Source organism: Daldinia childiae (assembly GCF_008694065.1).
Source record: "Daldinia childiae strain JS-1345 chromosome Unknown Scaffold11, whole genome shotgun sequence".
Classification (NCBI taxonomy): Eukaryota; Fungi; Ascomycota; class Sordariomycetes; order Xylariales; family Hypoxylaceae; genus Daldinia; species Daldinia childiae.
In genome coordinates, this window is record NW_022984652.1 from 473,143 (window position 1) to 486,014 (window position 12,872).

Sequence of the window (12,872 nt, forward strand, 5' to 3'; positions counted from 1 at the left end):
TGCCTCGCGCTGGGGTTAATTGATTCTTATAATAACCTTCATTGAAGTTACCCCTAAATTCTCCTAGTTAGATGATAAATAATTACTAAGCTCGACGCGTGAATATCCTTGGATTTCTCGCCCTTTAGCCATGGTTACTATATACGGATATCATTGGCAAGAGCTTTCTATTCCGGAGACTCCTCCTCAAGTCGTCCCCATTCTAATCTTAGCGTGCCTAGGTAGATAGGTAAACATCACGCTCGGGCCGTGGCCGTGGCCTCGGCCTCGGCCTCCTAGACCGTAGCAATCTTGACCTTGGTGACGTCTAAGGTCTCGGTATCCACCAGCACTATCTCTTGGGTATCTGCAAAGGACGGCACGGAAACGAGCCGCACTGTTTGCCCTTCTGGGCCTTGTATGACTTTGGTGCCGAACTCGGGCTGGCAGCCGGCGAAATATAGATGCGGACATGTTTGCATGACGAATGGGTCGTCGTCTTGGAAGGGGTAGCTCCCTGGAGATTGTAGAGTGGTTGGTTAGCCTTTGAAGAAGGGGGGGAATAAAGGAAGAAAGGGAATCCTGGTATGGATAGGGATAGGGGATAGGGTTAAGAGTGAAGGGGAAAAAAACATACATAGCGTATCAGGCGCAGTCGGCGCACTGCATCTCCACCGACACGTCGCCTCCATCATGCCCAGCCGATCATTGCTATCGACGTACTTGAATATATCATCGATATTCTGGCCCCCCGTCCCGAGAACCCGCCAACCGTCAATCTCACCCTCCCACGGATTCGTCACACTGTCGAACCAGCCGGGCTCGGCATCCGTAGCCGTAGGCGGTGCCGTGTAGGGGCGCGAGAGCGGGAACATGGCCGGGTGGATGGGCTGCTGCGGGAAGCTCGCGTTGGCGGGGTCCTGGGCCCCGGGGAGTAGGGTGACGGGGATCGAGGGTAGTAATGCGGAGAGGAACTCGTCGAGGAGTTGGGATGGCAAGGCGTTGTATGCGCTGCTGTCGTAGCCGTACTTTTTGTGTGCTTTTTTGTCGGTTAGGTCTTCGTCGGCGCCGGGACGTCGCTCCTCGAGGGAGATGGAGTTACCCGCGATGATCAGCCGGCTTATTTGGGATACCTCTTGTTGCGCCGAGGGGTCGAGTGACTCGCCTAGTAGGAACTCGAGGAGTAGATTTAGCTCAATTGCGTGTGAGGCGTCGCTGCCGGAGAAGCCTAGGCCGGACACGATAGCGATTTTGGGCCCGCTGGCTTTGGTATCGGCGATTATCATCTCGGCCTCTCTTATTTCGGCGTCTGTCATCTCGGTGTCTGTCGTCTCGGCGTCTGTTATCTTGGTATTTTCGTCTTTAGGTTTGGCTTTGGCTTTGGTTTTGGTTTTTCCCTTTGTAGCATCACTTTTGGCGCCTGCGGGCGACTTAAATAACGCCCGGCGTTCCGGTTGCGGGGGCAGATCTGGGAATTTCAGGTCCATGACTTCGAGCTCGCCGTTCGCGTTCTCGGTACCCATGACGGCAATGATGCATCCAGTCACAAGGAGTACGGAGTTAAGCACGTTGCCGACGAGGCGTATGCGGCCGGACTCGTCTTCTAGGGTGATAGCGTCGGAGCCATCGTCTGAGTAGTATTTTTTGTTTGAGATGGGGGCTGAGAGCCATCGCTAAAGAGAATTAGACCTTAGGTTAGATAATTCGGATATTCGATCACATACATCCTTAGAGACATCCTCGAGGATATTGGGTTTTAAAGGCATATCCATGTAGACGGTGCCCGAGACCCAACAGAACTCGCCCTGTCGAATATCTAACACCCGTTCCGCCTTCCTCACCGGCTCCTCACCAATAACCATAACCTGGTTATCCCAAGCAGCAGATGCGAGCTGCTCGACAGCAGGCTTGATTTTAGTTAGCCGCAGGAAATACATATCGGCAAATTGTTGCTTATACGGCTTATCCTTATCAAGCCTGAAGGAGTGCAGTGACTTGTAATCTGAAGGAGCTCTTTGGAGCTCATCCCCCGTCTCGCCCCTGTGAACTGTCAGTCAATATCTACAATCTGGTTGAATTGTGAATTGAAGAATCATAAAAACTTACGAAGGCTTCCGGAGCAAGTTTCCGGGGATATCATCTATCGTAGTCATCGTGATGATTTTATGATTAACATCCTCCTCGCCCTGGGTTTAGGAGAAATAATTGTTCTAGAGAAAATGCATAGAAAGACGCGTCCACTGAACGAAGACGCGTTTTTGGCGTTAATTGACTGTGGCTTGGTTTAAGAGTGGCTTTCTACATAGCACCTAACAGCTAATTAGCATGGAATTATATGTGCTTTGATTGGCTGATACCCCTGCATCGCGGGGTAAGGCTGATAGCATGGGTACTGGAAGGCTGGTAGAAGCTAAATGGGAAAATTTCCCCAATTCTATCGATAAGAAAAAAAAGTTCCAGAATTAACATCAACTTTATGCTGAAGATCTAGAATTGAAAGATCGACGGTTTTGAATAAACACCCGAATTTTACATTTATAAATTCGAATAATTACAACTCATCGCTCAATTAAAGGTCCATCGGCTATAAGAGTACTATGGATTCCTCTATAGGCCAACCAGGAGCGGCCGAGGCCCAGCAAATCCGGGTCAATTTCACCACAACATCTCCAGATCTTCAATTACCTGAAGGTCGAACCCAATTGCTTGTGCCAGCAGGTCCGTCTTACTCCCCCTCATCATAATACTAAATCATACTAACTTAATTCACAGATATCAAGCGATATGGCCTATCCCGCGTCCTCAACTCCGAGTCTATGCTCGACACCCCATCGCCTATCCCCTTCGACTTCCTCATCAACGGTAGCTTCCTGCGCACCTCGCTCGAGGACTACCTAAAGGCCAACGGGCTCTCCGCCGAATCCACAGTCACCGTGCAGTACGTTCGCAGCTTAATACCGCCCTCCTTCCAGGCTAGCTTCGAGCACGACGATTGGGTTAGCGATGTCGATGTTCTGTCTGAAACTTCGCGCGCGGGTGTCTGGAGCGGTGGGAAGTTTGTTACGGGCCAGGATCGGATTTTGTCGGCGTCGTATGATGGTCTGCTAAGGATATGGAATAAATCTGGGAACGTTATCGCTACTTCTTCGTCCAGCAGCCTTGGCGGCCACAGCGCTAGCGTCAAGTCTGCGAAATTCATATCCGCGTCGCAGGTCGCGTCAGCTGGGCTCGACCGTACAGTCCGCATATGGAAATACACCGAGGCTGATGACTATCTCTCCGGTACTCTAAAGCCTACACTCGAGCTATACGGACACAAAGCCGGCATCGAGTCCCTCGACGTCCACGGCCCGACTGGACGCATCCTAACCGCTGCCAGCGACGGCACCATCGGCCTCTGGACAACATCCAAATCCGCCGCCCCCGCCGCCCCAGCAGGCCTCCTCCCCGGCGCCAACGTCTCCTCCTCCAAGAAGCGCAAAATCGCCTCCACGGCACCCCAACGCGGCCCTCTCTCCCTAACCCAACCCCACACGACCTCCGCCTCCGCCGCGCTCTTCGACCCAGCCGACGCCACGGTAGCGTACACCGCATCCCAGGACCACACGATCCGCACCATCGACCTAACGACCAGCAAAGTCGAAAACGTAATCACAACCTCGCACCCGCTGCTCTCGCTATGCGCCATCCGGCGCAACGGCAACAGCGTGCTCCTCGCAGCAGGCACTTCGGCGCGGCACATCACGCTTGCGGACCCGCGGGCCGGCGCGGCCGCGACCTCGGTGATGACGCTGCGCGGACACCGCAACATGGTTACCGCCATCGCGGCATCGCCCGAAAACGAGTACAGCCTGGTCTCCGCCTCGCACGACGGCACGTGTCGGATCTGGGACCTGCGGGGCGCGCGCGCGGGCACGCGGGCCGAGGGCGGGGGAGCGGTCAGCGAGTCCGTGTATGTGATTGAGCGGGAGAGCCAGAAAAGCAGCAGCAGTAGTTCGAATACTAAGGGCGGCGACGTACCGGGCCGAGGGGCAAAGGTGTTTGGTGTGGCGTGGGATCGCAGTTGGGGGATCGTTAGTGGTGGCGAGGATCGCATGGTGCAGGTTAATCGGGGGAGGGATTTGCTCGCCGTTGACTAGGTACCTAGGTACCTACCTGTTTAAGACTTTTTGTTTATTTTATGGAAAGTAGGCAAGTGGATGAGTGAACAAATAAGTTACCTCGAGGGGCGATAGGCGATAGGCGATGGTGAGAATGGTAAAGAACGGCAGTTATTTATACCTAGGGAAAACGTAGATGGATGTTTAGAACAATATCTAGGTGTGTATACATAGGTACTTATATATATACCCCGGCTTAGATCTAATACGAGTAGTATGTATATATGCCAGTATAATCTATCCGTCGAGTGAGACTCTTCTAGGCTTTAGGTGTACGGTACTATTCCTGTAATATCGACTACGTTAGGTACTTAGACAAGATAAGTTAACGGGTAGGTTAAGCACCTAGGTAGATATTTATAAGCCAAACTACCTACATGTACCATATCACGTAGAACGAAAGATAGACATATCCTCGACATATTTGTTCATCAGCCACGCCATAGGGCCAGGGCTACATTAGTTGTGACATGATATAGTTGTTCTATTGATAAACTTTCATCGAGTATGGGGTCGACTTATACACGCCAATAGTACCTAACTACGTTTCCGCCTTTGGTATATAAAAACCCCTCTTTCCAGATGTTCTATCTATCTACGAATCTCAACACTAAAACCATCATCCCCGAGCATCTAAAGAAGAGTCACCGCGTGCGTGCGTATATACCTAATCAGCCAAATCAGCCAGACACTTCCGCGAGACCCAAGGTTTCAGCGACATGCGGCCACCGCAAACACACCGAGGTCGTCGAAATCATGCCCGCAATCTCCTGGTTTAGCCGGTCCTTGTCTACGGGCAGCTTCTCGTGCTCGATCGCGGCTAGTATGTAGACGGTGACCGTGCTGACTTTTAGAGGCGGGTCTCGTAGTAACTGCGCTATGGTCCGCGGATCGAGGCCCTGGCTATGCCACATGAAGTACGCGCGAAGCTGCGGGGTGGATGCGAGCGCCTCGGGGTGCGTGGCGCGGTACCGCGCAACGCGGTCTTCGGCGATTTCGACCCGGGAGTCCTTTGGAGCCGACGGCCGTTTGGAGACTGTGGTTTTGGATTTCACGGTTGCGGTTGCAGTGGTTTCGACGACTGTCTCTACTACCGTGTCAACGATGGGTTCGTCATCCGTAGATAGTTCCAGCCCGTCTGCTAGCCGGATAGGAAGGTTGAGCTCTGCATGATATGGGGGAGGCGGGCAAGGGTTGAGCTGTTGTCTGTGATGGTCAAGAGTAGCGAAAAGCTGTAATCCGGCATAGGCATCTGATGCGGAATCTAAACATTGTTAACGTGGAGGTAAGAAGGTGGAAGGCTATTACTTACAAGTGACTTGATCTATAATTAGAGGTTTTGTCCAGTCACTCGACCGGACGTCCTGACCCTTGTAAAGGGGTAGATGTAAATATTGCTCTACCTGGGTTGCCAGGGGCACAAGTTTCTTGTTGATTTCGCGGTGCCGCCCTTCGGCAGAGTACGTAACGAGCTTGTAAAGGTGGCTTAGCTCTATGAGTCCTTTCGAGTCTATGTTCAAGAAATTACGTATCCTCGTTGCATCCGATTTAATATTAACGCCGACCTTTGTAATATATGGGCTTTCCATAATAGCCCTGAACGAGGGCCCAACCATGTCACTTCTGTCGGGGAAAAGAGCGACGTGGAAGAGTCCGATACGGCTGGGACTCGCCAGCTGGATTAAAGAGACATTTTTCTTGAGACCTTCCCACTTGTAAGAGTCGGCGGCCCATTCCAGATCGAAGCCAAGAATCTGTTCGTTCGAGAAGTATTCCTTGCAGATCTTTTCCATAGTATAGGTGCTTCGACAGTAGTGGACTTTAACCTTCTGCTCTGTGCCATCTTGTGCCATTCCCCGGTACTGGGTATATGACCAATATGAAGCAACCGTACCAGCAGGTGCCTTTTTAGCAGCGTAGAACAAGTCATCCGCCATCTTGAAGGGCAAAGTAGCAACAGGAGGTTCGTCAGAGACTTTTGCCTCTGATGAGTCTGTTTGCTCATCTGTGAGAACAGCATCAGAAGAACTCTTATCTATAGTTTCAGTTGCATTGAGAGTAACTGCTTTCAACTTCCGCGTTTTGCGCTTTACACTCGGAAGCTTCTCAAATTTCGGATACAGAGAAGCATCGAAGTCATTTGAATCTTGTGGCGCCAAGTTTGGCGACTGCGCAACGGGTGAGAAGGAAATACCCCGAGCAGGGTGCCATATTTGAGATTTAGGTGGTGTGGCGGTCATTCTCAAAGCCTGTCCTGCCCAAGGGCTAAAATAGGTGAAATATTGTTAATAAAGAATATTCCTTTCGTCTTCATGTATATAAGTGTTTAAAAGGGACGGACGAACCGCAAAGGAAGTATCATGCGCAAGGCTTTGGAAGATCTCAGGGCATTTCCGGCGATCTCTGAACCTCCAAAAGACATCATTGGCAATTAACTATCTCCCATGAATCATAACACTGCTCCATGATGACCATGTAGCTTAGTGCGAATCGCGCAGATGCTTATTAGGCAGACGCGTCGCAATGAGCGAGTGAAAGTGGGAATTGATTTTAAATAGGAGAAGTACTTAGGTTAGTGCTTCAATTATAGGTGAGTTAAGTCAAGTATACTTAAACTGCAGGTGAGTTAAGTCGAGTTCGGCGAATTCAATATCGGTCTGTCGGTCTGTCAGTTTTAAGGGTCCACTTAGGCTTGTTGTCAATCCGGTAGGGGGACATGGAAGTTGTAGGCTAAATTTTGCTGAGTCATCTCTTTACACGACAAACGCCCGTCATCAGGTGATCGGTTTTCTTGTCCTTACCTATTCTATTCCGACCCAATACATGTACTTGCCTACTTACCTAATCCACCTGCAAACGCTATTAGCCCAAGGCCATCCATACATCCATCATCTTTCTACTTTCACAACAATATTCCTTGTTCGATACTAAAAAAAACCAATATATCAAGATGGCATCCCAACTTCTACCATTAGGTATGTAAATCTCTAGTTAAACCATTTATTTTAAATAGCCAACGCTAACCTACAACATAGAACTCATCGACAAGTGCGTCGGCTCTAGGATATGGGTTATCATGAAAGGTGATAAGGGTATAGTCATCCGTGCGCCTTGAAGTACCTAGGCCAGACCATGCCATGACTGACAAGGTGTACCACCAGAATTCAGCGGAACCTTACTGGGATTTGACGACTACGTCAGTAAGTTGAAAAAAAAAGCACAGTCCTTTCTTTCACTGTACCATGCAAACTAATGAAACATATAGACATGGTCCTAGAGGATGTAACTGAGTTGTATGTACATTGCTAGTGATATATCACAATATCACATGATTAGGGCAAAATCTAATTAGAGACAGCGACTACTCTGGAAACCATACGAAGCTCTCTAAGATCTTACTAAACGGTAACAATATATGCATGGTACGTATCAAAGCATCATTGTGTATACATTCATAGGCTTATTACTTCCTATAGTTGATTCCGGGAGGAGAAGGACCTGTGGCTACTTGATGAGAATGAGGTTGGATATGGGATATCATCTGATGAATCAAGGTTGTAATTGCCTTGTCAACAACTATACCGAACTAGCATAGTAAAAAAAGCAACTGCCTCGTATATCACGACGAGTGAGCAGGGAGTTAGGAAATCAATGGAATTATGGCGGTTAAGACGACCTAGATAGAGGTCCTAGTCCTAATCCGTATGATAGATGATTCTGTCTGTCCCTAGAACATTGCAAATTGCCTTTTTACATGAGTTAAAATGAAAGCAAAACCGTAACGCCTGGTATCCGACCAAACCCCGTCCATAATGCATCATGAGAATGTATGCCGCCGTAATAAAAGGCTCTAAGGCTTGCCGTTGGCACCACCGCCTGAATTATTGTCCTGCTCTCCCGCGGTAGCCATGCGGCGGAGCTCATACTCTCGAGTGAAGTTCTGAGCGAGCTGTCCGAGGGAAGCTACAAGCTGCTTGCACACATCTATGAACACCTCACGGGGAGTGACTGTGCCGTCGGTCTGAAGACGGATCAAGACCTCGGGGACATTGGGATGAGCAACTACGTAGTTGGTTAGAAACCCAAATTTTTATATAATTACAAGAAGTTTGCTTACCTTTGTAGCCGGCCATCATCACGTGAGGGTGCTGCTTGAAGTGCTCAGCAAGCAGGTTGCCGATGGTGTGGTCTTCCTTGAGAATAATGAAATCCGAGGTGTTTGACATGCCTGGCATTCATCAATCCTAAATCCACTTAGGGTAACCAAACAGAATTTACTTACCAGCAAACGGCTTTTCCGTGATCTTCTTCTCGTCCAATGCCTCGTTGAGGAGGAACAACTCGAAACTATACATCAGTTAGCTTTTGATCATGAAACAGGTATGGGATAATCTAACGGCTCCATTCTAGAGCAGATGGACTCCATCTTGAATGGCTATGCGGTGTAAAATTGGTGAGTAGACGAGTAGAACAATTGGAGAGTCTAATGGGATAAGTAAAGAAAGTGATCTGGTTGATCTGGTTGATCTGATGCTATTCTTAATTGTAGACCATCTCTTAAGGAAAAGGAGGCAGTTATGCGCCTTCCAAACTGTAGGATCATATTGCCCCAATGCACCTTCCAAATTATTGACATAGAGGACCACTAAAGAGAGGATGTGGTAACAAAGCTTTGAAATATCACCTACCGATCTGGCGCGTTCATATTGGCGGTTGTCTATCAAACGGGATAGAAAGAGGCTTCACCCAAATATTCCCAAATATTCCTAATTATTATTGATGCGACGAACACGTGTATCGTAGATGCTCGTTTTATACAGAACGAATTCAAGGTGTAGTCAAGACTTGAAATGTAATCTAAGACAAGAAACGTATTGAAGATTGTAAAGTTCAAGTCATGAATGAATGAATGAATGAATGGTTCATCCTAAGTACCTGAGCCTGGTCAAAGCGTGTCTTGCCGGGCAATCGGATAAATGTCGGTAGAAAATAATACGTACCGAATTGCACGGGCCATTGATATATAACGTATCGACTACGTCCATAAAAGGACCTATGATTTACTATCGCCCTTATTCTTCTAATATATGCAATTATATTCTAGTAGATCAAGCTGCCCTATTTTCAGAAATCTAACCGTACACATACGTAGGTAGATACCAAGCCAACAGATAAATAACAACCTAGAGGTATTTGCACCCAAAACGAAGCAATCCCAAAAAGCCATACAAGCTCTATTTCCACATAGGTAGATCAAAAAGCTCATCTCTTACGAGGATAAAATATTTCTAATTCTGTTGCATCAATCTCCCAACGCTGCCAATGCAAGATAATATACACAGCTATTCCATCATTCCTCCGCCCTCTTTGGTATTATGTATTATAGCTTATGAGGGTCACAGTACTTCGGTAGGCTTGGGCCCGAAGGACCGCTAGCCCAGCTGATCACCGTCAAGCTGGTGGTATATGCCATTGCTATGAATCCGAAAATGCAGAGAAGGATGTCGGTCACCTTCCGCGTCCTGCTTCTTGCTACTCCCTTATAATGAAGTAGTGGCTGATGAAAAAATTAGTACGGTCTAGTATTACGTGTCAAAAGGGACGGGGAACACTTACAGGGTAGATATACACGAGAGGGATGCAGGCGAAGTTTCCGACGAGAGCAACGAACTTGTCCAGATCGTCCGCGCCTCCCCATGCAATGAACGCGCAGAGGAAGACGACAAAGAAACGGAACATATTCTTCTGCCACTTGATGTACGGGTTATACTTGCCGCTCTTCGTGAAGAGGACGTTCTCCGTGATGCGAATAGCTGGGAAAATCTGCAGAGGTGTTGATAAAAGAATAGCGAGTGAGTATAAGAACTGGACACCGTTGACGAGCTTGTTGTCCTGAGGTAGATTGAGAAGGACGACAGTTTCCGTCTTCGATCCGTACGCGGCATAAGATACCGCGCCCATGGTAATAAAAAGGACGGAGATGATTATCATGACGTAGAACATGACCTTGGGGAACTTGGACGGCGACCTCATGGACTCCTGAATGGGGATGATAAGACCGATCCCTTCGAAAGTGAAAATAGCGGTACCGATGAAGAGTGTCCAATCCTTTTGGTTAAACTGAATGATATCCGCTATGCCGTGTGTGCTTAGGGTAAGGATATCATAGTAGAAAAGATACGCAAGGCCGATGACAATAAATGCGTCTGCTATTAAAGCTGTAAAACCAAGCTTTCCGATGTCTCGGAACAGAGAGAACGGTAAAAAGATGATCATTTGCATCAGGATCAGCCAGGTTATTCGAATATTTGTGTTGCAGTCGGAAACGGCAAGAATGAAGGCCTGTAGGTTTTCGGCCGTGAATACGATGTACGCAGCGACAAATCCGATTTGGCTAATAACGATCGAAAATAAGATCAGTTTTCTCATCCAATCGCCGTATAAAATTCCACCGATATCACCAAACGACCCTTCAACTTTTAATCGTGTAGTAACAAGCAACACGAAGCAGTAGTAGCTCAACGCCGCGACGAAGAGTAGAACTAAGTTGCTGAAGAGCATACCACCGTTGAAGTAAGCACGAGGTAGAAACAAAACACCTGTGCCCACAAACGATTTCAAGAGAAGCAGGGCCGCATTGAAGGGGGAATTGTTTCCGCTACCACCACGGACCCTTCGCCTCCTCTTGCGCTTAGATGGTGTCAATAGGGCACTATCTTCCATCGGCTCTCTCTCTTCCTCGCTATCGTAGAAATCGTCGCTTTCACCAGAAGAGAAATATTCGCCAGGTCCCAGTACTTCGTCGTCCTCTTCAAGCTCTTCACCCGCGAAGTGACCATAGATAGACAAAAATTCCAAGAAACTGTTGGTGAGTAGCTGAGGATCTCGTCTACCCCTCGACGTCCCTTCCCCAGCTTCTAATCCATTGGAGTCCAGGTGCGGGCTACGCGCCGCTCTCCTCAGGTAGTTCCGTCTAAATCCACCGGGGACCTTGATAGTGTTTATATCGAGAATTTCACTCTCGGGCTCATCCCTAGGATGACTGAAACTCTTGCTACGCTGAGGTCGGTTACGGCCTTCTGCGTCTTCGGTCCATTTATAAATCTGGCGCGTTATGTCTCCGCCTTGTAACCTAAGGCTGGAGAATTCTTCTTCGTCGTCGCGCCCTAGCCCTACGGAATCGCTGACCTGCTTGCCTTTGGAATTCTCACCATTGTTAGATGAAGAATCCGCAGCGTCGGTAGGTTGGACCAAATGCCGTTTGATGATCTCGGGATCTTCGTAGGCACCAGAAGCACCGCCCTGAATATTTCTTGATCTTGCGTCGAAGGAGCCATAGTTGGTTGGCGTTATGGATGGCTGCAGCCCCGAGGCTGTTCCTGCCGGCGACGAAGATCGTATCGGTGGAGTACCGAATCTTGGGGGTGACGTCCCTATAGAATTTGAAAGCGCTGCAGCGAGAGCAGATACTCCGGGACCCATAGAACTCTGACCAGCACCGGCAAGTGGTCCTACATTCTCGATGTTTTCTTCGCTTCGAGCTACACCTTGAGGTCGTTGAGATGGCGGAGTTCCGAAGGCATGAGATGGTACAGGGGAAGCCAAGCGAGCGGTAACATCAGCGCGAGGCGCCGAAGTTCCATACATACGACCGGAAGCTGGAGAGGATGATAATTGCACGCCCGAAGAAGCTCCAGGCTGAGGTGTTGTGCTTCTTTCCTGATCGGAATTCGCCATAGTGAAGTTTAGGATAATGATCGATGACAATGAGTGAGCATTGAGATATAAGCGGCGTCGGAGCTAGCGGCGAAGAGGCTGGAGATGATTACTTGAAGAAAGCGAAGCTATCGAGAACTATTTATATCAAAAGTTAATTGCACAGTCCAGGATATTAATATAGGTAATATACTAGGAGCTTAATTAAGGAAAAGACTTTGTCTTAGACATACTAGTAGATGCGAATAAAAAGGCTACAAGATGATGCGATGGAAAAGAAGGCGGTAGAGAGAGAGAGATGTTGAACAAGGTGTGTTAGGTACATGTAGATAAACTAATTAGATACTGTAAGAAGTACCTAAGGTAGGCACAGTAGCCCTCGTGATACTACCTTATCAGTCAGACCCTGAAGAATTGGCCTAAGTCGGTCAACTGCATCATTTGGAGCCGTACCACGGGATGAATCAAATGCGACTTGGTTTATTAGCCAATTAGCAACTTTCAAATTATCTCCGGGCTACCTAAGCACTGGAATATTTCGGTCCGGTACATAATAGTGGACCTAATAATTGGAACACATTACCGTTAGCACCTGCGTTAGGTACTTTGCTGCTTTAGTCTGTAATACGAATGAACCACTTATTAGAGAAGGAACCAACGCTATCATACTTTTTCTTTGCCTACCTAACTACCTCTTAACTTAGTTAGGTCTTTCTAAAAGTTCTATAGTTAACACATTTTACTTATAAAATTAGCATTGTCTCAAATTCTTCAATATTTCAATATTCTTTTCCTTTTCCATGGTTATACAAAATGGCAATTGGTCAAGTCGCTCTTCATTATATCCAACCACTCCAGACTGTATGTCTCGTTTAGGATCAGCTGCCAGACGTCATTGGACCAAACTTGATTCAATTCGAGAAACGTGTTGTGGGGAATATGACTAGACTATAACCAGTTTAGCTATTCGTCTGATATTTGTTTTCGTCTCTTATGACATCTGATTTCGACAATCCT

The 12,872-nt window shown here is 47.9% G+C and overlaps 6 protein-coding genes across 6 annotated transcripts; 2 read left to right on the forward strand and 4 right to left on the reverse strand.

Moving 5' to 3' along the window:
- Positions 1-275: 275 nt before the first annotated feature.
- GL218_08136 (DNA polymerase subunit delta-2) lies at positions 276-2,132 on the reverse strand (the record flags this gene model as incomplete). Its single annotated transcript, XM_033584928.1, has 4 exons — positions 276-496; positions 617-1,652; positions 1,704-2,019; positions 2,086-2,132. The coding sequence occupies 4 exons, from the start codon at positions 2,130-2,132 to the stop codon at positions 276-278; spliced, it is 1,620 nt and encodes a 539-aa protein (XP_033440885.1).
- Positions 2,133-2,576: 444 nt separating this feature from the next.
- GL218_08137 (Ribosome biogenesis protein YTM1) lies at positions 2,577-4,118 on the forward strand (the record flags this gene model as incomplete). Its single annotated transcript, XM_033584929.1, has 2 exons — positions 2,577-2,697; positions 2,752-4,118. 2 exons carry the CDS (start codon positions 2,577-2,579, stop codon positions 4,116-4,118), a joined length of 1,488 nt encoding a protein of 495 aa, XP_033440852.1.
- Positions 4,119-4,819: 701 nt separating this feature from the next.
- Positions 4,820-6,379, reverse strand: GL218_08138 (Werner syndrome ATP-dependent helicase; the record flags this gene model as incomplete). Its single annotated transcript, XM_033584930.1, has 2 exons — positions 4,820-5,403; positions 5,452-6,379. The coding sequence occupies 2 exons, from the start codon at positions 6,377-6,379 to the stop codon at positions 4,820-4,822; spliced, it is 1,512 nt and encodes a 503-aa protein (XP_033440882.1).
- A 710-nt stretch (positions 6,380-7,089) lies between these two features.
- On the forward strand, positions 7,090-7,651 carry GL218_08139 (U6 snRNA-associated Sm-like protein LSm5; the record flags this gene model as incomplete). Its single annotated transcript, XM_033584931.1, has 6 exons — positions 7,090-7,114; positions 7,175-7,243; positions 7,301-7,339; positions 7,405-7,432; positions 7,498-7,561; positions 7,616-7,651. The coding sequence occupies 6 exons, from the start codon at positions 7,090-7,092 to the stop codon at positions 7,649-7,651; spliced, it is 261 nt and encodes an 86-aa protein (XP_033440851.1).
- A 338-nt stretch (positions 7,652-7,989) lies between these two features.
- On the reverse strand, positions 7,990-8,844 carry GL218_08140 (DNA-directed RNA polymerase II subunit RPB11; the record flags this gene model as incomplete). The annotated part of the gene is made up of 4 exons (XM_033584932.1): positions 7,990-8,201; positions 8,257-8,367; positions 8,422-8,486; positions 8,828-8,844. 4 exons carry the CDS (start codon positions 8,842-8,844, stop codon positions 7,990-7,992), a joined length of 405 nt encoding a protein of 134 aa, XP_033440984.1.
- Positions 8,845-9,519: 675 nt separating this feature from the next.
- On the reverse strand, positions 9,520-11,876 carry GL218_08141 (Vacuolar amino acid transporter 3; the record flags this gene model as incomplete). Its single annotated transcript, XM_033584933.1, has 2 exons — positions 9,520-9,696; positions 9,756-11,876. The coding sequence occupies 2 exons, from the start codon at positions 11,874-11,876 to the stop codon at positions 9,520-9,522; spliced, it is 2,298 nt and encodes a 765-aa protein (XP_033440983.1).
- Between the last annotated feature and the right edge of the window lie 996 nt (positions 11,877-12,872).